Genomic DNA, 23,870 nt, shown 5'->3' with positions numbered 1-23,870 from the left:
TATTCGTTTTTTTATTCTCAGAGGATCTATTCACTTTTTAAAACAATGTTTTTTACGATAACAATGCTCACGACGATTATGTTTTAGAGGTGGATGTTCTACATGTTCAATCGGACTGCACCTTGTACATGAAACACCAGTAGTTCGCTATGAATGAATGGAAAAGCTCTTCCACGTATGTCTACTGCACTTTGCATGCACATATTGATAATGCAAAACAAATATTGAGGAAGAAAAACATTTTATTTTGGTTGTGTTAGTATGCTCATTCTTATACTTTAATTATATTTGTTGATGTTGCCTGAAATGTCAGTTATACACAACAGCCACGGTGTAGTTATCAAATTGTTAGCTAGCTATATTATTAGCAAATGAGCAAGAATATTTTCAAGTTTCTAACTTCTAGTTGTTAACTTCACAGCAAGTGTATCTCTGCCATACAAGGTCAACACTTTAGCGTAGCGTTGTTTCTTCTGCTTGAGCTGCTGTAAGCCAAGTTTTGTGATATCTAAACATTACTTCTGTTCCGTATAGGAAGGCACGTGGGTACTGTATTTTTCAATTATCTTGGAAGATTGTGTTTCTCCTGCTGTGAGTTTAGTGAATACACATTCTCGCATTACACCATGCTGCCTGTCGAAGCCGTTTTTTCCCCCCCTTCCCTCAACTGCAGGTTTCGAGGTGAAAGGTGACACTCCCCCATTGGATGGCTGAACATGACCCAGCTGTCAGTTGTTCGTTACAGGCCCCCATAATCCTATCCTCTATGACACACACACACACACACACACACACACACACACACACACACACACACGCACAGGCACACACACACACACACACAGGCACAGGCACATGCAAATGTCCTTAACAGTTGCTCAGTGGAAAGTTGAAAGTGGTTGCTCTAGGATCAGACTCATTTGTATGTCCTGCTCAGGGACGTAGCCCAAGTCCCCAAAACCTTATTATTGAGAGGGGGTTGTTTACCCATTACACTGGGTGATTGCATTGTATTGCCTGTGTTAACATCAAGGCACAGAGTCAATGGTCTAAACATTAATCATCTCAAGTAAACTCAAATTTCCCGTCTTTAACATGTTGCTGGGCTGGCTCAATATTAGCCTAATGCTTTGTGCAAATTCCCATGAATTTCATATGATTTTAAAGGCATTGATTTACACTTACTGTTAGTAGTCTGATTCTATGTGTTTGAGAACAAAATGTCTTGAGTGGCATTCCTTTGTTTCCTGTTTGCATGGAAAGACTTAATAATAGGCCTGCACACATCCCTGCACCACAGGCTTTTCCAGAATGGGATCTGCTTTGACCTGGAGCAAACTCATCCAGTTATCATAAAAAAAAAAAATGTGTATGTACGATGCACATAGGTTGATATGTGCTGTACTGTATCTCCAAGTGTTGGAAAGGTGTTTCATTGGTCTTTTCTTTATATCCAGGGTTAGTAGAACCTGTGTAAGGATCCTAATGCTATGAATTTGTTCCCCCTTAGTAATTGAAGTGTGTAGAGAAATTCCAGTCACTGCCAAAGTGCTGCTCAGACTTGTGCCCCACTGGTGAAGTGAGTGTGTGTTCAGTAAAGTGAGTGTCAGTGTGTGTTCGAGTGCTTGTGATACCATCTAGGCAGGAGTCAGGGATGTGGAATTTACTGTGTAAATAAACCCAGTACCTGAATGAAGAGATTTGGCTTTCTGTTCACCAATTAGTTGTGAGTAACTTCGCCTCTGAACAATGACTGTTTTGGATGTTTGACAATAATTAATGAAGATAAATGTCTGACTAAGTAAAAGGGTAAATGGATGACCAGATTAGCCAGCAGTCTTAACTGAAGAGTTGTTGATTAAGCCGGTTTGGTTAAATGCAAAGCCTTTAACCTAAGTCTCCAGTTTCCCCTCTGAGTCTCTTCGAGCATCTGTTGGCTCACACACCCCATAAAGTCTGCTATGTGTTAATGGGAGCAACACACACACACACACACACACACACACACACACTTTCCGTCCGTACATCAGTTTGTTCTAAATAGCTGCCCTCTATTTCCTCCCGCTGTCTGCTTGGCTGGTGGGGCATCAGGAGACTTTCTACCCAGCCCTGCCATTGGTCTGTCTGTCTGGCAAACCAAGTGATAAGGACAAGGTCACAGGGGGTTTTAGGGGGTGGGGGGAGGAGTGGTGTCGTTTGTGGGATTAAGGTTACCCTAGGGCTGCAAGGCTGAGAGTTCCTGGGGGTGCTAGCTAGGCTTGGCTATGTGACTGGACGTATGATTTCCCCCCAGCGGTAATGTTGGTGGGAGTACTACGTGATCTCTGTCACTATCATGGAACATACTCATAGGGGGGTAGGGTGAAGAAGGGGGTCATTAACTCATTACCTGACTCACTCAAATACACTCGTATTGGTGGTAGGCAGTTATATACCTCATTAGAGAGCAGGCATACAAGTTGAACAATCTCTAACTCTAGAAGAATGTAAATCTTTTTTTTTTTTTTTATTAGACCCATCAAACAAGTCATCATAAACTCATCACACATTCCTCCTGATGTCATCCTGTAATCTGCTGACTGGCGCAGTTATGTCAGGGTCCCTGTGCCATGCAGGGATTGGCTAGTGGCTGACCTTTGGTTGGTGGATTACCAGAGGTTACACATAACCCAGACCTGTGTGGTCATTGTTCACCATGTGAGCTGTCATCTGACCAAACAGAGCAAAGGTCATATGTTATTGACCCAGGAGAACATCCATTTCCCCTTTTCTGGACAGGTTAGACAAAGTGTGTGTGTGTACATGTGTGTACATGTGACTGTGTGTATAAATTCGGTCACTAAGGCCAGTCACAGCTATGTTTCTGTTGTGGATGCTATTTATAGGCTACATGTGGCTTCTCTGACTCCGTTAAGGATTTTGGAGGCGCTACACAAGTGGTTGTTGAACAGCGTGTGTAGTTTAAAATTACAGCAGAGCTGCGACGCCAGTATTGTCCCACTGTGTCGTCTGGTGGCTCGGCTGGCTGTCTTGTTTTGGGTTGCGCATAAGAACACTCTCAGTCAAGTGATCTGCTGTTGAGAGACTCTGAAGCACTAAGGAGTAAAGGCAGTGAGTGTGAGTAAACCACATTTGTCTTAAAAGTTCCTCCTACGAACTGCTTTTATTTATGTACTTGAAATTACTAGTTTTCGAGGGAGTCCTGTTAGCTTTTATCTGGATCTTTAGGCCAGTCAAAATCAGAATGTTTTTTTATGGTCTAGCTAGGGCTTACATTTAGTTTAGTTTAGGAAAAGTCAGGTTAGTTTGTGATAGTTTATAATAATTTGTATTGGTAGTTTGTAATGGGTTGTGTTGATAACAACAGTACCAGTGATGCGGTATGTATGCCATGCTCTTGCTCCGGTGACTGCTGCAACCTTTAGTCTACATTGTCTAAAGTCTATGAAATGGTTATAGTATGGAGCGATTATTGAAGAGGACATTTGCAGTTGCATTAGATGGATGTCAGAGTGCCAGTCTCAAAATAAATGCTTGAGGCAATAATAGAAGTAGGTGAGAAGTCAACTTGTCCTATAGGCCCACCAAGGGAGGCTGGTGGAGGTAGAAACCAGAGGTCATTGTAATGAATGGAATGAGGAATGGTGTTAAACACGTATGTTGGATACCATTCCTTATTCCGTTCAATGCGTTACAATGAGCCCATCCTCTGATTTCTTCCTCCACCAGCCTCCCCTGAATGATACAGTATGTATAACACTTGATCCAGTAACTGTGCTGCTATCTTTAGCCTACATAGACTTCAGACAGATCAAATGCTTATAGTATGGATCTTTTATTGAAGACAGTTGTGTTATTATTGATGTGTTTTTCAGCAGGTGATGTGTCAGAGTGCCAGTCTCAGAATAAATGCTTGCGACAATAACAGAAGTAGGTGAGAAGTCAACTTGTCTAATTGAGTTATACCAGGCGAGGCTGCTGCAGGACCATTCCCGATTCCGTTCCATGTATTACAATGAACCCGTCCTCCGATTTCTACCTCCACCAGCATCCACTGAGTTACACATTACGGCAAAGGCCAAGATTCCTCGGTCTACTGCTGACCCTGTACGGAGGCAGTCACCTCTGTGTTCTACATTCTTGACTGGTGGCATTTTCCTAAAAAAAAAAAAAGATGTATTGTATAATAATGTGAGCAACTCTATTATGCTCCCATCGTGATCACGGTGTTGAATGACCTGGCGACATGGTTTCTTCTTTGATACGTTCTTCTGTCTTGTACCTGATAAAATGTATATGCATATTTTTCTATTGTCATCAAAGACACATCATCTAGGCAATATTGGTTTCTGTTTGAGGTAGATAATCATTTTGAGTCTTCTTTGTGATGAGCAGAACTGCTTTCCCCTCCTTTCTTTGAGGCTGTAGAATGTGTTTGTGGTGACGCCCAACCTAAACAGATATAATTAGTTATAACCCATTGAAGCTTTGAACAGGAGAGATGAATGGGGAAGGATGCATGGGTCACATCGTTTGTCAATGGGCTTTGAGTGAAAATGTGGCCTGTCATCAAGGGAGGAAAAGGAACCTTAGTCCAGGTCAAGGGTCATAAGACTAGGATATATAGGACACAGAGACAACCTCTGTCTGCTAGCTTCCCTATTTGGCTCCATCCTAGAATGAATAGCACTTTCAATTGAGGCACTCCATTGAAAATGCTTTTTTAGTCTAGGAGTTTGCTTGATCTATGTCTTGGATACTGCCCATAGACATTAGACTAACCCCAACCCTATGAAACCCTCAGGTGTCTGTGTTTTCATGGCAACACCGAGAGGTTTCCCCACCACCTGGAGAGAAACAAAGACTGAGGGAAATGGGAGAGCATGATAACACTTATATGGGCTCTAGTTTCACACAGAAAGGTAGAACTTGCTATGATTGGATGCTGAAATCATGCCATGGGAAATTCCCACCAAAGATTGTTTTAAAGAAGAGACCTATGGTGTTCAAGATTGTTCTCATTAACGGTTTAAGTTTCAGGTCTGGAATGTCATAAAGAAAAGAGGTCATTTTATTCCCAGCACCACAAGGAGAGACAAAGCATTGGGGGTGTGCGTGTTAACTAGCATTAATTTCAGGAAGCTTCTTCATCGTAACGTCCTCTCTCTTCCCTGTCCACAGACAGCAATAGCTAGCGAAGCCTAAGGCCCAGCCATGCATACCCAGGAGCTCCTGAAGCAGCTGCGGCTGCCCGAGCTGGATGAAGTGCGCCAGTACCTGCGCAGCCTCTCCACCAACACCCTAGTGGGCGTTGGTGCCCTGGCTGCCCTCACCACCTACTACTACGCCACCAGGCCCAAGGCCCTCAAGCCGCCCTGTGACCTGCAAATGCAGTCCGTCGAGGTTCAGGTAAGACGTAGGACTTGGCATTGCCTGAAGGCAGGGCTGTAACCAGTGTCAATATTTAGTAATTTACTTGTTTTTCCCCCCCTGAGGGTAATTCTGACAGGGAAATATTGCATAATTATGACAATAATAATAATCATTATGACAATCATTCTGAATGGATGTTTCGCCCCAAGGTATCATTTGTAATAAAAGTATTAGAAAGTGATCTTCATTTTTCTTGAAGTAAACTGCTCTCTCCTTCGTGTTAACATCATGACTGTAGAACACACCTTCGCTGGCCCCTGTCTACTGTGTGCTTTAGCCAACTCCTGTCATCGTCTTAACGACCTTAACAAGTATGGCATGACTCAATCATTGAGCATGACACTGATATTAGTCATAGAAGAAGGAGAGACAAGTGATATCCTCAGTGCCTATTTCAGCCTCAAACTGTTGTGGTGCTAGAGGCTGTTTGAGTGCCGGTCTTCTCTTCCTTGGTTAGCATGGTGGCCTGCCTGGAGTACCGCTAGTCTAGTGCCCTCTGTGTGCCCTTTGAGTGGCCTGAGTATCGCGTGATATTATGGGTGGAGCAAAAATACTCCGCTTAGCTCAATGTGTGTGTGTTTGTGCTTGAGTGAGTCAACACAAGGCTTTAAATAGCACAGACAGAACTGGATGGATGGGTCACCATGAACTGCTTCAGCGTTAATCATCAAATAATTATCTCTCGTATAGGTTACTTCCTATTTGACAAGCCTTGCCCTGCCTGGAGGACCTGTGTATTTGCACACAGGTTTGAGTCTTAAGCTGCGTCCTAATTCTCTACGCCTGTCACTTGTGCATTCCCCCTGTCTGCCACATGGATTTAGATAGGAATGGATTGTGGTGTAGGAGCACATGCTTATATCAATCCTCAGATTTTAAATCCACATGGGGAAATGCTTATTAGGAGAAAGTTCTTAAAATTGCACGCAGAATTCAAAGCCAGCCAGTGCGCTAGGCTGTATCATGTAAGCCATTGAGCTTGGTTGTTTATTGCAATGAGGTTGGCTATAAGATGTAGTCTGCCAGTGAGCTTGCCTGTAGGAGTGAGTGCGAGTGTTGATGTTAAATGCGTTCTATCAGGATGGAGAGTATGTATGTTTGATAGATGTTGCGTATGTCCTGTCAGGGTGGAGAGTATGTATGTTTGATAGATGTTGAGTATGTCCTGTCAGGGTGGAGAGTATGTATGTTTGATAGATGTTGAGTATGTCCTGTCAGGGTGGAGAGTATGTATGTTTGATAGATGTTGCGTATGTCCTGTCAGGGTGGAGAGTATGTATGTTTGATAGATGTTGCGTATGTCCTGTCAGGGTGGAGAGTATGTATGTTTGATAGATGTTGAGTATGTCCTGTCAGGGTGGAGAGTATGTATGTTTGATTGATGTTGAGTATGTCCTGTCAGGGTGGAGAGTATGTATGTTTGATAGATGTTGAGTATGTCCTGTCAGGGTGGAGAGTATGTATGTTTGATTGATGTTGAGTATGTCCTGTCAGGGTGGAGAGTATGTATGTTTGATAGATGTTGAGTATGTCCTGTCAGGGTGGAGAGTATGTATGTTTGATAGATGTTGAGTATGTCCTGTCAGGGTGGAGAGTATGTATGTTTGATTGATGTTGAGTATGTCCTGTCAGGGTGGAGAGTATGTATGTTTGATTGATGTTGAGTATGTCCTGTCAGGGTGGAGAGTATGTATGTTTGATAGATGTTGAGTATGTCCTGTCAGGGTGGAGAGTATGTATGTTTGATAGATGTTGAGTATGTCCTGTCAGGGTGGAGAGTATGTATGTTTGATTGATGTTGAGTATGTCCTGTCAGGGTGGAGAGTATGTATGTTTGATTGATGTTGAGTATGTCCTGTCAGGGTGGAGAGTATGTATGTTTGATTGATGTTGAGTATGTCCTGTCAGGGTGGAGAGTATGTATGTTTGATTGATGTTGAGTATGTCCTGTCAGGGTGGAGAGTATGTATGTTTGATAGATGTTGCGTATGTCCTGTCAGGGTGGAGAGTATGTATGTTTGATTGATGTTGAGTATGTCCTGTCAGGGTGGAGAGTATGTATGTTTGATTGATGTTGAGTATGTCCTGTCAGGGTGGAGAGTATGTATGTTTGATAGATGTTGAGTATGTCCTGTCAGGGTGGAGAGTATGTATGTTTGATAGATGTTGCGTATGTCCTGTCAGGGTGGAGAGTATGTATGTTTGATAGATGTTGAGTATGTCCTGTCAGGGTGGAGAGTATGTATGTTTGATTGATGTTGAGTATGTCCTGTCAGGGTGGAGAGTATGTATGTTTGATTGATGTTGAGTATGTCCTGTCAGGGTGGAGAGTATGTATGTTTGATTGATGTTGAGTATGTCCTGTCAGGGTGGAGAGTATGTATGTTTGATTGATGTTGAGTATGTCCTGTCAGGGTGGAGAGTATGTATGTTTGATAGATGTTGCGTATGTCCTGTCAGGGTGGAGAGTATGTATGTTTGATAGATGTTGCGTATGTCCTGTCAGGGTGGAGAGTATGTATGTTTGATAGATGTTGAGTATGTCCTGTCAGGGTGGAGAGTATGTATGTTTGATAGATGTTGAGTATGTCCTGTCAGGGTGGAGAGTATGTATGTTTGATAGATGTTGAGTATGTCCTGTCAGGGTGGAGAGTATGTATGTTTGATAGATGTTGCGTATGTCCTGTCAGGGTGGAGAGTATGTATGTTTGATTGATGTTGCGTATGTCCTGTCAGGGTGGAGAGTATGTATGTTTGATTGATGTTGAGTATGTCATGTCAGGGTGGAGAGTACGCCCGTCGGTCAGTGCTGGTGGACAGCGACAAACACATGACCCACTTCTACACCGACGCCAAGACCATGTACGAGTCCTTCCTCAGAGGAGCACGCGTGTCAAGTGAGTAAATTAGAACCACCTTGACATGTGACCTGGTCCTTGACTTAAGGCTTAAAACGGTCGTCACAAATACTAAACTCTGATGTCGCACCTTTTACAAAACATTGTAGACATTCAATACAGTATAGTACATACAGAGCTTTTCTTCTTATCTTTTAGATTATAAAACATAGAAAATCACTGCTGAAGAAAATTTGGGTTAAAAAGTGGTGAAGTGCTCCTTTTTCATTTTTGTGTGTTTTCCACATCAGATAACGGACCCTGTCTTGGGTCAAGAAAACCAAACCAGCCGTATGAGTGGCTGTCATACTCAGAGGTAAGATACAGCAAGCCGTGTACCTCAATCATTATGAACAAGGTATTGTCTTATACCAAATGTTTGTTTCAGAGATTAAAACAAATATTGACCATGAACAATGTTTTTTTGTTTGGAGGTGATGTTAAAGGGATTGTGTTTGGGTAAAGCTACTGCATTAAATGACATGCCCTCATGCTGGTCTCTTACAAAAGGCCAATAACAAACACCTTCTTCCCATTCCTCTGAGGCAGTGGGTGTTCTGCTGAGTCATATCCTCCACCACACACACACACACACACACACACACACACACACTGACTAACGAGCTGTGTGGCCTCCACAGGTGGCGGAGCGGGCTGAGAACCTGGGCTCGGCGCTGCTCCATAGAGGACACTCTAAAACCAAAGACCAGTTCATTGGCATCTTCGCCCAGAACAGACCCGAGGTGAGAGCTACTCTGTGGTTCTACATAATCAACAAGGCACATCCACTCAAACACACACACACATTGGACATGTAAGAAGTATTTAGCTACTGTTCAAGGACAAAATGGAGGACACACTTTAACTTTAAAGACACTATTTTTAAGGTTTGTCCTCCATTTTGTCTGAATATTTAGCTGAATACTTCTGACATATCCAGTCTGCTCCTCCATTCATGCGCCTTGTTTGGACTCAAACACACATTGGCACACAGAATCCTGCCGTAGAATGTCTCTCAATCAGTAGTGCTGCACGCATGCCATACGATAAAACGATTGCCTCTGCACCCTTCGCTGTTACTATCCTTACCAGTGGTGAGATTCCCAAAAGCACCGTTGCACTAAGATCCATCATCACTTTGATAGCCTAACAGACTTTAAATCATCTTACTGCTACAGTATGAAGCTTTCAGGAAACTCCCCCCCGGAGCACTGGTTCTACCTTTAGAACATGAGACAATAAACTGCACTGGCACAGATAATGAACTGACAGAGAGAGAAAGAGAGGAAGTGTTGGTTTGACTCTAGTGTGTTTTGTGTCTCTGCAGTGGACCATATCTGAGCTGGCCTGCTACACCTACTCCCTGGTGTCTGTCCCCCTGTATGACACTCTGGGCACAGAGGCCATTGGCTACATCATCGACAAAGGTGAGTGACAACAGAGAACATCTCTCTAATAAGGATCTTTGTAAGAAAGTTTTATCTGTTTCGGTTTATTCAGTTAGGTTAGCCCCAGTGAAGTAAATTCTGTTTCGGATGTGATGTGGTTAGGTTGACTTTGCTGACTTGTCTGTATGTGTGCATGTTTGTGTTTGTATTTGTGTGTGCGCACGTGTGTGTGTGTGTGTGCATGTGTCTGCAGCCACCATCTCCACCATCATATGTGACATTCCTGTGAAGGCCCAGTTGGTGCTGGATTGTGTGTCGGGCAAGGAGCACAGCATCAAGACCATTGTCCTCATGGAGCCATTTGACCTAGAGCTGGTGGCCAGAGGGCAAGAGTATAGCATCGAGATCGTCAGTCTGAGCCAGCTGGAGGTGATTGTCCATGTGGATACATTTTGTTTGCAGTGTCATAATAGAGCAAGGGACAGTGGCATACAATCGTCATTATTCACAACAACACTCAATTCATACGTAGCTGTAGGCTGATCTTATTCTGTCCTGATGGTGCTGTGTAGTGTTTTCATCAGTGCCTCCACTCATTTGGGTTCATATGTGTTTTGGGGTATATATATATATTTTTTTTTGTCAACATGTTCTACATAATTGCTGGTGTTGTCTTGAGACTAGCTAGGGATACAGATTCATTAAGCTCCTCCTCTCATCTTCTAGGCTGTCGGAAAGGCCCACCGCCACCAACCAGTGGTGAGTAAATGCTCTCTCTCTCTCTCTCTCTCTCCCTCCCCTCATTTGTTGATTGATACTGTATTCAATATAGTTTTGTATTGTAGTTATTTGACATGTGACTTTGGCACTGCAGCCTCCCAAGCCCGAGGACATGGCTGTCATCTGCTTCACCAGTGGAACCACAGGTATGGCTACTTGTAATTAAATCAACTGAAACTCAATTGTAAAGTGCATTTAAAAACCACACCACACTTTAGAGAGAAGCAGCACTGTCTATACCATTCTCTGACCTTTGTGGCTCTTATCTGAAGAGTGCCGTTTGTGTACGCTCTAGATCGGTGTGTTTCTTTGACCTTTATTTAACCAGCGAGCTTGGTCATTGTGACTGATAAGTTAATATTGACTTCCCTAGGAAATCCAAAGGGAGCCATGCTGACCCATGGGAACGTTGTTGCCAACTGCGCTGCCTTCATCCAGACAACGCAGGTAGATACAGGGAGTGGACTGGGCTCATTTTAGGACTCACTCATCTCTTGAAGTAAATCAGGCTTTCTTTCCTTAGACAGGTTCGTCATGGTGAAAGTCAATTTAAAATAATTGGTTCTGTTTGTGCCTTTTGTCCTCTATGAAGTCTCTCTTCCATGTCCTTCAGTTGAGGATTATTTTTTGGGATATTGTCTTCAGTGTTTATCTCAGCTAATGACCTTGTGAAGAGACTGACTGCAGAGTTTGTTTATACTACACTCAGTGATGTAAATCCTGATGTAATGTAATCTGATACCTATCTGTTACTGCCAAACTGTCATACAATATGGCGCTTTAAGAGTTTCTGCTCCTGTGTTGTTTAGCCTGCCATTCTTCTACAGCATATCTCTTTTTTCAACACTGTTTTTTCTTCTTTATATCTTCTGTCCCTCGCTAACGCCGTATTTCAAACGCTAACATGCTGTCATGCTAATCTTTTATCTCCATCTGTGTTTCGTGCTGCATGGCCTGCATTCTCTCCTTTCCTTCCCCCCCCTCTCTCTTTCTCCCTTCTGTGGGCTCCAGGGTATTCTTCATACCAACACTGATGACGTGCTTATTTCATTCCTGCCTCTGGCCCACATGTTTGAGAGGGTGGTGGAGGTAAGACCCTTATAATCAATATCCCCCCTTGTGTGTGTCTGCGTGTCTGTGTCTGTGTGTGTGTCCCTGTCCCTGTCCGTCCTCTAGGCCAACCTCGAATTTAACGAGAATGATGTTCATGTGTCCTACCTTCCCCTTGCCCATATGTTCGAGAGGGTAGTACAGGTATGTTCAATATTCACGCATTTACAGCTTATTTTCCCCCCACAATGAATTCGGGGAGGGGACGACCTCTGTCCGTTGGTATATGTTTATGTCACACGCGATATCTCAGACACCACTGGGACAATTTTGGCGAAACTTCAGTGAAGGATGCGTCTTGCCACAGACATCCGGCATTTACAAAATTACACTGATTGGCCCAAGGGGGGTGCTATAGTAAACAACTGAAATTTCCCGAAATCACACTTGATTGGCCGTGTTTACTGTGGACTTGTTTGGTCCCATTTTCCCAACACGTCTACATATACACAGACAATGTTTGTCCTCCTACCTCTGTGCTATCCTAACTCCTGCCCCCTGTCCTCACCCCAGGGGGTCATGCTGGTCCATGGGGCTCGGATCGGCTTCTTCCAGGGGGACATCCGCGTGCTGATGGACGACCTCATCACCCTGCGGCCCACCGTCTTCCCCGTGGTGCCCCGCCTCCTCAACAGGATGTTTGACAAGGTGACCTCACCTGTGACCCCCTAGCACTCACATAAACCTCCCATGATTTCCCATGATTAGTTAACCGCATGCATTGGCACTTATTTTGACTTCTTAATTTGTTTTGCTCTAGATCTTTGGGCAGGCAAACACCCCTCTGAAGAAATGGGTGCTGGGCTTCGCCTATAGGAGGAAGGAGGCAGAGTTGATGAGCGGAATCGTGAGGAATGACAGTGTTTGGGACAAACTCATCTTTAAGAAAGTGCAGGTGGGTCATTTCTCCTCCTTGACAGTGCCTGTATATAAAACATGACTAGGATTCCATCTTGTCACCTCGCTCCGACGCGACCCACGTAATATCCAAAGGGCTGCTTTAATATCCATACAGATTAACTTTAAACCCACCATTACCCAACGCCACGGTGGAAAACACCAAACATGGCACTCTGCATAGTGTGTAGGTAAACCAGAAGGTCATTGTCTAAACGCCATTATTGTAAACCAAGAAACGGGAATGCAATTGCAATCCGGAGTGCCATGTCTGGAGTATGTCCTCTGTGGCTTTGTGTAATGACGGGTATAAAGTTAATGTATGAATATTAAAGCAGCCCTTTGGATAATCATAAAATGAGATGGAGTGTTGTCACTAAGAACACTGGTCTGCACATCAGACACATGCTGTCACTTTCAAGCTATTATTTGTTCACATTCAAAAATGTCTTTGGGTCTACAACTGTACTGACAGACATGAGGAAGGACCCCCCCACGCGCACACATGCACAGACACACACTTCAATTATCTATTCAATGGCCAAGCTTGTACATATGGAGAGAGATAGCGTCTGGGTAATCACCAGCTGTGGTCTTCTGTGGACTCTGGTCCTTTCTCAGCCTGAACACTATGTACATCAGCCCACCACACACATACAGAAATGCAAACACACAGCCATATGCCGGTCAAAGAGTTCTGACTTCACCCTCACTACCCAGTCATCTAGTAAGATTTGCTCTTTGAGACTGCTCTAACAGTCTGTTTGGCCTGTTTCTCTCCTGCCCCCTGCAGGCCAGTCTGGGAGGACGGGTACGGTTTATGATCACTGGCGCTGCCCCTGTGTCCCCCACGGTGCTGACCTTCCTACGAGCCGCACTGGGCTGCCAGGTGAGTCACTCTCAGTAACTTCACTGCTGCATGCTGGGAAAGCCAGGTATAGGTCACTCGCATGCCATAGTCAAGGGCCAAGTTCAAATACTGAAAGTGCGTCCTTCCTTACTCCCTTCCTTGAGGTAATCGCTAATCGAATGTGACTGGATTGGTCTTTCTGGCTTTCCGCTGCACTGCGTTCACTGACCATATCATTGTCAGATCAAGGAAGGAGAGAGGGAGGACGGATGTGTTTTGATAAGTGTTCAAACAGGGCCTAGCTGTACGGTGTCACGTGTTGCCTCAGGGTGACAGCCATGTTGCTCTCTCTTATCTCCCCCAGGGGACCAGGTGCCAAGTATCACACTGACTGGATCATAGGTCCACTGCACCTGTTGTCTAAGGGCAAGGTCCCCCAGAGAGCTTTTGGTTAATGATAAACTAGCAACTGAGCACAATTATAGTTTCTTAGGGTGGGGATTCTTATCCGCCTGACAGTTTGGTACTGGTACCAATATGATGAAGTGAAGCAGCTGTATTAACAATAGGATTACTCCCATTCAGAGAGGTGCATAGTGCATCATGTAATTCAATACACCACTGTGTCTCAAATGTATGGGAGCATTACCATGATAATACAACCATTCTTTTTATCTCTTAACAGTTCTATGAAGGGTACGGACAGACTGAATGTACAGCTGGCTGCACAATGACGATGCCTGGAGACGGCACAGCAGGTAACATGTGCATTCCCTCCTAAAGACCTCTTCACCTCCACTACCCCCCTGTACAAGTTTCTCTCCTGTTAATATAAAAAAGAATAATAATAATCATTTAAAAAATAAATAATAATGATTCCTTCTTCTAGCATTGTGACTGTGACTGTCTATGGCCCCTGGTCCAAGCATTGATTACTTTATCTTATGATGACTGATGGATGGATGATTCACTTACTTAAACAAATGTATTTGTTGTAAGTCGCTTTGGATAAAGGCGGTTGGTTCTTTGAGGTGATCCTGATGTCATACTTGAGTTATGGAAACTAACTAATCCTTGACTGTTTCTATACCTCTCCTCAGGTCACGTTGGCCCCCCTCTGCCCTGTAACTCAGTGAAGCTGGTGGACGTGGCTGAGATGAACTACCTGGCTGCCAATGGAGAGGGAGAGGTGGGTGACTGACTGACAGACCTCTGTGCCCACTGGTGCTGTTTGACCACAAGCTATTCCTCTACTGAACGCCCTAAACTGTTGATGTGTTTATGTACAGTATAAAGATGGAAGGCTTGTGTACTTTAACCTTGTCCAACATTGTAAAAAAAAAGCCCCTCTTTGCATTCTATGGACAATCTTAAGTCTGTCTCTGCTGTGTCTGTGTGTCTGTTCAGGTGTGTGTGAAAGGGTCCAACGTGTTCTCCGGCTACCTGAAGGACCCAGAGAAGACAGAGGAGGCCATCGATGCAGATGGCTGGGTCCACACAGGGGACATTGGGAAGTGGTTACCGGTGAGTACAGCCTCCTTAGCTCCAGTGCCTAGTGTTCGATAGTCTCTTTCCACCGCCACAGTGTCACGACTCAGTAACATAGGTTACTGTATGGCATGGGCCAGATTGAATCTGTGTAGATGTTCACGTATCGGTGTCTTCACTACTGTACACAGTAGTTATTAGTTGCACTATTGGTTTGTTTTGCATTGGTTCAAAGAGAATTGATGGTTTAAAATCCGTTCTGAGGATTAACCGAGTATCTCACCCAGCAGGTTACCATCTAACCTTTGTTATGCTACACCAGACTATTTGATAACACTAGCATCTGTCGTCTGTGTGTGTCTAGAATGGCACGTTGAAAATCGTGGACAGGAAGAAGCACATCTTCAAGCTGGCCCAGGGAGAGTACATCGCACCAGAGAAGATCGAGAACGTCTACATCAGGAGTGACGCTGCGGCACAGGTGTTTGTCCACGGGGACAGTCTACAGGTATGGAAGGATTCATACCAGTGGAGGCTGGTGGAGGTAGAAATCGGAGGACGATTTCTACCTCCACCAGCCTCCACTGATTCATACTGTTTACTAATGATGAGTGAACAAAGACGGTCAAATTCCATTATATACCATCTTCTTCCCCATGATATTTTTTTAAACGACCCCAGTTAAATTCAGGTTTCTGAAAGTACCCACACTACAGACACACGTGTTTGATACCATTCCTTATTCCATTCCATGCATTACGATGAGCCAGTCCTCCGATTTCTACCTCCACCAGCCTCCCCTGTTGTACACACCCTCTGTAATGAAACGAGTAGGACCCATAGTAATAATGCTGTGTATTCCCTTACAGGCGTGTTTAGTGGCCATCGTTGTTCCAGACCCTGACTTCTTCCCAGGATGGGCAAAGAAGAGAGGACTGGAGGGGTCATACGATGAGCTATGCAACAACAAGGTAGGGTCACAACACCATCTATAGAGCTGGGCAAATATATTCCAACTGTTTTCCAACCAGCAGTTTACGTATTCAACATCGGCTTGAGCTTGTTGGCGTTTTATCTTTGCAGGACGTGAAGGCAGCTGTCTTGGAGGACATATTGAAACTAGGAAAAGACGGAGGTCTGAAGACTTTCGAGCAGGTAAAGGATTCATCTTGCTCAGAATATGCGATGACATTGACCAAAGGATATTCTAGATATCACAACTTCTGCACCGCACTTAAATACTATACATGTTTCTTGTGTTGAGCAGATGAAGGATTGGTCTTGTAGTGATTTTTTATTCCAGACTTACCACACTATTTAACTACAACTTGTGGCTTGTGTTGTCTAGGTCAAAGACGTCACCCTGCACACGGAGATGTTCTCCGTTCAGAATGGCCTCCTCACCCCCACCTTCAAAGCCAAGAGAGCAGAACTCAGGAACTACTTTAGGGAACAGATTGACAAAATGTACTCCAACATCAAGATGTGAACTGTGGGGAGTGGTGTGGGAGAGGCAGGGTGTAAAAGGGAATGGAAGAGGTCCTCTGTACCAGTGTTTCTCAACCGGTCCCGCAGATTAGCTGACACACACCGATTTATTCAGTCCAAGTGCTACATTTAGCATGAGGTGTCCTCCAAGGAGGGAGGATCATAGCTTGCCAGTCCCTGGGACAAGTAAGGTTGAGAAACACTGTTCTGTACCACTCTTGAAGGATGTGGGATGGCTGTTTCTTGGATGCACTTTGCCGCCTACAACCGGTGCCGCCTGACAAAGAACAAAAGCACAAGAGGATCAAAAGGGAAGAAGACACTGTGCTTGTTGTCACTACAACTGTCAGTAAATGATGCCTCACCATACCTCATTAGTCCTCTCATAAACAATACAGAACACACCTGGCCTTAGTTCTCAGGGCAGTCTTTTCTAAAGCCTGATTTTTATAGCACAAACATTCACTACTAAACATGGTTGTAAGCACAGCAAGAATTTCACAGTTGTCATGAATTACTTTCAATAAGGTACAGTGCCATCATGGTACTAGTGCCGTCATGCATATGACATGTTTTTATCTTTGCAGTATGTATATAATTATCTATTTAAGAATACTTTGGTGACTCCAATGAAGACTTTGATGTTATCTTGCAAAACAGTGAAATAAGGGATTAAGTCTGTGTTCCTGTTCAGTTCATGAGAAAATTATTTTTTAGCTACTACTCTATTGGCTAATTGCTATTATGCAGTTAATATATTCAGGAAGGTACATTGTGTAATCCACCATGGTTACACCATGGGTGTTTAATGTAATGAATTCTCACTTTTGTCGCACAAGACATCAACATTGAATGAAGCAGGGATCTATGCTGAGTTCAGTCAGGACACTTGCGTTGGTTTAATATTGTTTAATGAAATGTTAGTACATTAAGTTTGGCATAATTAGATGGCTCTGCTCTGTATAGCCCCGCGCCTGAAGTTTCACAACATAAAATACAATTATATAAGGCAGGGAGCCCATGACTTCTCAAACCCCCACCCCCAGGTAGGTTAAATACAGAGCGAGATAGGGGGTGGAGGCTGGGGCGGTTGATGGGACAACCTATAAGTATAACTCTCATAGCCAGTGGCGTACACTGTTTGACCATGGTGGAGTGTTGCATAGCTCGGCTCTTTTAAGCCTAGTCCCATGAACATGTGATGTGTTTTGCATGTGTGAGATCTGCTGTCCGTCACCTGCTACGCCAGTCGACTTCAAGTGTCCTGCCTGAACTTACTTAAACTTCATTTGTGCTCTGTTTCCCCTCATCTCCTCGATTACAATACTATACTGTACACTCATGGCTACATATTACCCATAATACCTCCAAAACCAAACACCTAAGCGCACTAAAATTCCAGAATGTGATTTCTATATTGTCAAGTGAATTGCCTTCCTCCTCAGAGGGTTTCTATAGTGCTGTTACTCTGAACTTAGCATGAAATTATCTCTCTTTCATTTTAATTTACAAGGATGAACCTCTGTGGTTGTGGGATGAGAAGAGCTGAGAACGGAGCAGACATATTTATTAGGAGATTTTCTCTGTAAGATAAGGAAGGACCGACATTTAATTTAGTTGAATGACTTTCAATATATCTAAATATTCTGTAGAACATCTTTTACTAAGGCATACATATTTGTGTCTAATTTATTTGTGTTGGTTCAAGGGAAAAGCCATTAATTATTTTATTGAATTGTTGGGTGTTTTTATTAGCTTGTAGTGTGTTAAAAGAGTTACAATTCAAAATATGTGTGCTCAACTTGTTTCATATTTTCAAAATGTAGTGCTGTTCTATTATAAAATACTGGTAGTTTATGGATAGAGGTATGTTGTAATTTGTTTTGTTCACTATGCTGTCTGGGATTTTTGTGTTTTGTAAAGATGAATACAAATTTACCACCATTCTCATTAAACATTGATAAACATATTTCCTGAAGTGGAAAGCAATTGACTTGGGAGTACAATGGCAGCTAATGTATTGCAATTTTATTTTAATTTTTTCCTGGGAGAATTTAACTCGTGGCATTGGAATTAGACAGTACAATAAATACATATAAAAGCAGGATTCATAGTTCATGACACCTACATAACGTCCCAAGAATGTGTCTACGTTAGTGTTACTAAACCTCTTCGGTATTATAATCAATGATTATAATCTGCAATATACCTAAAGTCATCCAATCCGGTAGGTGGAACCATAGAGATGGAACAGTGTTCTATATCTATGGTGGAACCATCTCACCAATCGTACACAGATTGAACCAACTGTCCAAATTTGAAGGGGACATGGAGTTGTTTTTTATAAATTGCTTTTATGAAAAATGCAGGGCTGGCAACAACACAACTAGCACTTAGCCAAGTGCATTTTACTTACTTAGGCGAAATCAGGGGTTTTCTCCCTTTATGTTATTATTAGATATGATGCGTCCACCCCTATATTCGACATAGTGCAGTTCAAACTTACGAAAAATATTGCGGGAAATGTGAACAGCTTATGCGCCACAACATTGTGGATGTCCTGTGTTGTTTCCAGTGTGCGCATAATGCAGTTAAAATCGAGCTAATTTGACGATAACAGCGTGCTTTTTATATATTTTCCAACGATATATTCAATTTAATAAATATCGATCGTCTTCCATTATGAGGTACGTTGTTCAACTAAGCTGTTCAGCAAAATGATCACAACAACAGTCACGTAGATAGCCTCATTTCTGTGACGAGACGTATTACTTTTTACTTGTGGATGTTGTTGTTGACGCCAAGTCACAAATTGAGGCTAACTAGCTAGCAGTAGTACAGTATGAGTTTTGAATACACTGAAATCGTTGATCTCCCTAATCTCTCACACAGTTCGAAAAAGAGCAAAATGGCGAAGATGCTCAAAATTGTACAGCAGGAGGTTGAGGTTTGTTTGATGTGTAACATCACCTTTTTGGGGTATCTAGCTAGCAAATCACTTTTTTGTCCAACGTTTTGGTTTTTGAGCTTGTGATGCATGATCCTTATCTGTTACACACTTCACTAGATCAAGGGGTCATCAAAAGATACCAAGAAATCTGCAGCACAAGACAGTCCTTCCACCCTAGACATGTCGACCATTGAGAAAGCCAGTTTCTTTGAAGATTATCAAACCTTCGGTGAGTTCATATCAAAGTGGGCTTGATTAAAGACCAGTAAAACATGTTATGGCGAGCCAGAAAGGTTAATCTGATGCTTTTATGAAGGATCATGAGTCTAATTGCAAAACCCTTGTCTACCAATTTACTGTATCTCTTTCATTGATCACCTAGGTAACCCGTTGCACAGCACTGCCCTTGAGGATGATTTCAGTCCAAGCATAAGCCAAGGCAAGAAAGAGGCAGCCAAGGGTAGAGGGGAACCCTTCAAAAAAGACAATGTTGAGACCCCTAAAAGAACCACACAGGCAGGAAGAGGTCAGACCCAAGGGAGAGGTGGCAATAGAGTGCAGCTGAAGGGATCTACTCGAAAGGGCAAAGACCAAAAGAACCTTGAAACCAAATCAAAGGCCAGGTAATCTTGATCACTTGTCACCTGTCAGGACCATAAACCTTTTACATCGACTTATTTAGCTTATCTCAATTGTTAAGAACACGACTCCTCGCATCCTCTCTTTTTTCCTCCACTCACTTCGTCCTCAAAAAGCGTTGGAGGAGAATATGTAAGTGGAGGAACCTAGACCTTCTCCTCCAATGGGTTTTCAGTAGGATGTGAGTGGAGGATGGAGGAGAGGGTGCGAGGAGTCATGCTCCTAACAATTGAGAAAAGGCTATTGTGTTGGACTGTTTATTCCATCCTCCCTCTATAATGCTCAGGCCTCTAAAGGAGATTGTAGAGAACTCAGAAGACGAGGACATGACTGGCAAGAGTGGGTCCTCGGCACCTGTGGCAGAGGAACACAGCACAGAAGCAGATGACTCGGTATGGCATTTGTCCCCTCATTCGTATGGCAAAACATGTGCCTTTTAAACTTTAATATGGGTTCTACACTGAATGGCTGTCTGAAGCTTCAGGCACATTTCTACAGCTTGTTTGCTGATGCTGAAGCTAAGCTGTAGAGATGAGTAGATCTACACACAGCAGGGTGAGTGATGCGTTACTTGTTGTGACCTGAGACATGTTGTGCTGTCCTCCTACTCCTTCCTCACAGAGTACATCAGACGTAGAGAAGGAATTGGAGGCCTCCGGTATTGGGTCTGGTCATACTCAGAGGAGGCGTAGGCCGTCCCTGTCCTCAGAGGAGCTGACAGATGAGGAAGTTAGCTGGGTAAGGGTCAATTAATGTTATTTATGGGAATGGGGGAAATAAATAACTCATGATTTGAATACTGATGGTTCAAAGGTTGGTATAAAACAGAAAGTAGGGAGCAGTTCTTTGTTTGTTTGTCTTGCTGCTTGCATGCTCTCTCTCTCTCTCTCCCTCCCTCTCCCTCCATCATGAGAAGTGCTGGCAGTGACACATGACAACTGAAATATACCCTCCCACCTCTCATTTAAACTGAGTCAGATTATTCGTATTACAATATGCTTTGTTATCTATGCTTTGAACCAGACTTCCCTGCCAATCCTTCTTATTGTAACTGGCAAACAATAAGGCTCTACAATGTAGCACATTCAGTACAAAAATGTATTTCTGCTTGACAGATAGATAAAAACAGTTGACATAAGGCACATACAGTATGGCAAAATATCAAAGTATTTTAGACATTACAAATCTGAGTAAAAAACTAAGTTTGGACAAATCAGAATGCTCTTGCTGTACTAGTCAAATCTGCCTTTAGGAAGCTGTAACTGCATGTCTGTAACCATTGTGAACAAGCTGCTTATGTCACTATCATACTTCCTTTTTTATCCTTGACATCAAAAGGTTTGAACTTTTCTGAACTTCTCACAGATATGCCTGACTTCTGCTTGCTAAGTTTTTTTTAAATATAACTATACTCTCTGACCTACAGAATCCAAGCAAGAAGAAGAAGGTCAGGCAAGAAAGAGTAGAAAAGCCCAGGAAGTCTGTGGGAGACCGGCAGAGGTCAAAGGGGCCAAGGAGGAAGTCATCATCAGGGTCCTCCTCAGGTAACAGAACCGTGTCTCTATTGGCCAGATTCTCCCACACAGACAAATTAGTTTCTCCCATCTCCCAAGACCACCTCGAATGAAATATGCACTATTGAAATACAGAATATGCACTATTGAAATACAGAATATGCACTATTGAAATACAGAATATGCACTATTGAAATATTTCTCCAGGAAGTGCTGGTCCACCCAAAAGAGATGCGCCGAGACAAAGGAATGTGAAAAATCCTATGGATCTGGATGTTGTGTTGGACTCATTTCTGGAGTTCGCCTCACAGTACAAGTGAGTTTCCAAATTCCTGTCACCTTTGCATAGTTATATCCTTATCAAGAACATGTATGGAAGGATTTAAGATGTTGCTCTCAAGGTTATTGAGAATGTTTACCCTAAGATTAATACATATATGTAATACTCTGACTTGCTGGCTGAAGGTTTTTTATCTATTGGCCTAATACCTGTTTTTCTTTATAAATGTCTGTTTTGTTCAGAGAGACTGTCGATTCGAAGGCTGTAAAGCAGGCAATAGATGCACTCTCAAGCTCATTTGAAGATCAACTCACAGAGAAGGTAAGTGGGAACTGGGCAACCTGATTTGTACAAAACCAAAGGATTCACTAGGATGGAATATTAATTCCCCATCTGGGAATATTATCAGCAGTCAATGAACAACATTTTTCATTCCTTTTCTTTTTAGATAACTGCATCAAAGGAGCTAACATTCCTGAAAAAGGAAAATGCGAAGGTAACAGTCTGGTAACGTCTCTGTGATTGGGACAGTACAGATTCACTGTTTGTTCTGACAGGATTTCTGTCTCTTGCAGTACCATCCTATTTTTCCTCATTTGTTTTATTGCTGTTTCTCAGATGAACGTCATCATCAACCGTAAGAGAACAAAGCTGCTGGAAGCAAAAAACGAACTTATAAGGTAAGTCTCTGATATGTCAGGAGATTGCAATGTATCCTTATTATTATTAGTGTGTTATGTATTTCAGAGGGTAAGGACATAGGTGGAGGTAAATATCGGAGGACGAGCTCATTAATGAATGGAATGAGGAACGGAAACTTGTGTTTGATACCATTCATTTCATGCACTACAATGAGCCTGTCCTCCAATTTCTACCTCCACCAGCATCCACTGATGTAATCACAGTCATGTCTTGTATCAGCTACATCTAGTGCCGGGTGAAAAACAACAAAGCTAATATCGCTAATAAAGCGAAAGAGATGTAAGCTGTCCCATTGCTATCTGACAGGAGTGAGACTCAGCTGTTTGCGCTACAGAAGGACAATGCTAGGATGGAACAGAGACTAACAGACCTACGGAGGAGCACCACCTTCCTCAGGGACCTGGGCCAGCTTCACAAGAGCTACCTGGGCCATCGCAAAGCCCACCCTGACCAGGTGGAGACGGTGAGGAGGGGGGGTTTACACATGCTACACGAAAGACCTCTGGCCTGGTTGACCTTACACCTCAGAATTTAGTTTCTGTACTGTGACAAGGACCTTTTGTGGATTAGCCCTGAGAGAGCTTGAATAACAGGCTTTGACGTGACTTTTAATTAGAGAACCTTCAGGGTACATTGTACTAAAAGCAAGGCAGAGCGCTTGTCTCTGTCCTGCTAAATATATCCTATCCATACACAATCCACCTCCACGCCATCAGCTGTTCGGCTCTAACACATTATCAATCAATAAAAATGCTGAAGAAATTGCATGAATGGCACCTGTAGTGATGACCCACCTCCCTCCGCCTCCACAGTATGGCCCCTCCAGCCTCCCAGCCCTTCTTCTGGAGGCCCGTAGTGTACTGAGAGCAGAGGACCAGCTGAAGGCTGTCAATGCAAGGCTACAGAGGGCTCTGGACCAAGCTGCTCACCACTGAGTTCCAAGATCTCTGCACGACTAGTCTTTACTCTAGAATGGTAAAGAGAGCTACTGTATATATGATCCTGACAATGAAGCTGAGAGAGGGAGAGAGATATTCATATCAAGTTCAGATGTTCTCCCTGTTTGAGATTTTGGCTGCATCAGGCAAGATTTTTTTCTTTCTTTGTGATTATGCATGATTTATTTCAAATGCCTTTTCCATGTAAAATGTATGATATATATATATATATAAAATAAAAAAATTGTTTGAGCACATAATTGGAAAATATTTGATCAGTTGCATTATATCTGTATGTCTTGAAGAATTTGTATGATCATGGCATACATGTTTACGGTAATGCTCATCTATTGTAAACTAACTGGTTTACAATAGATGAGCATTACCGTAAAAGTCCTTCCACAGAAGTCTTGGAAATCACGTGTCTTTATAGAAAAGTGTTGGCCTCAAGACAATAAAACCTCTTCTTGCTTCACCTGAACTGTCAATGTAGAGGATGTTGTAAAGTGTATTTGA

General features: G+C 43.0%; 2 protein-coding genes across 3 annotated transcripts; both read left to right on the top strand.

Moving 5' to 3' along the window:
- The first annotated feature begins 95 nt into the window (after positions 1 to 95).
- On the top strand, positions 96 to 18,300 carry LOC310816416 (long-chain-fatty-acid--CoA ligase 1-like). The gene is made up of 21 exons (XM_083686599.1): positions 96 to 175; positions 5,182 to 5,409; positions 8,216 to 8,330; positions 8,582 to 8,646; positions 8,972 to 9,073; positions 9,658 to 9,757; positions 9,972 to 10,147; positions 10,445 to 10,477; positions 10,593 to 10,644; positions 10,872 to 10,945; positions 11,675 to 11,752; positions 12,122 to 12,256; positions 12,369 to 12,503; positions 13,299 to 13,394; positions 14,041 to 14,113; positions 14,456 to 14,544; positions 14,763 to 14,879; positions 15,208 to 15,351; positions 15,713 to 15,814; positions 15,927 to 15,998; positions 16,192 to 18,300. The coding sequence occupies exons 2-21, from the start codon at positions 5,215 to 5,217 to the stop codon at positions 16,330 to 16,332; spliced, it is 2,094 nt and encodes a 697-aa protein (XP_083542725.1). The 5' UTR covers positions 96 to 175; positions 5,182 to 5,214; the 3' UTR covers positions 16,333 to 18,300.
- Positions 18,301 to 18,782: 482 nt separating this feature from the next.
- Positions 18,783 to 23,604, top strand: cenpu (centromere protein U). Of its 2 annotated transcripts, none has more exons than XM_083685936.1 (13): positions 18,783 to 19,018; positions 19,224 to 19,272; positions 19,399 to 19,510; positions 19,664 to 19,904; positions 20,207 to 20,312; positions 20,542 to 20,658; positions 21,347 to 21,464; positions 21,642 to 21,750; positions 21,957 to 22,035; positions 22,163 to 22,210; positions 22,333 to 22,394; positions 22,723 to 22,879; positions 23,229 to 23,604. In XM_083685936.1, exons 1-13 carry the CDS (start codon positions 19,014 to 19,016, stop codon positions 23,349 to 23,351), a joined length of 1,326 nt encoding a protein of 441 aa, XP_083542062.1. In that variant the 5' UTR covers positions 18,783 to 19,013; the 3' UTR covers positions 23,352 to 23,604. The 2 variants fall into 2 exon arrangements, with proteins under 2 accessions (XP_083542062.1, XP_083542061.1); XM_083685935.1 differs by having other exon boundaries at positions 19,224 to 19,278.
- The last annotated feature ends 266 nt before the right edge of the window (positions 23,605 to 23,870 follow it).

The sequence above is a fragment of the Argentina silus genome (assembly GCF_951799395.1).
Source record: "Argentina silus genome assembly, chromosome: 15".
Lineage (NCBI taxonomy): Eukaryota > Metazoa > Chordata > Actinopteri > Argentiniformes > Argentinidae > Argentina > Argentina silus.
Note: the sequence above shows the minus strand (reverse complement) of the source record. Positions and strands in the feature narration are given on the sequence as shown.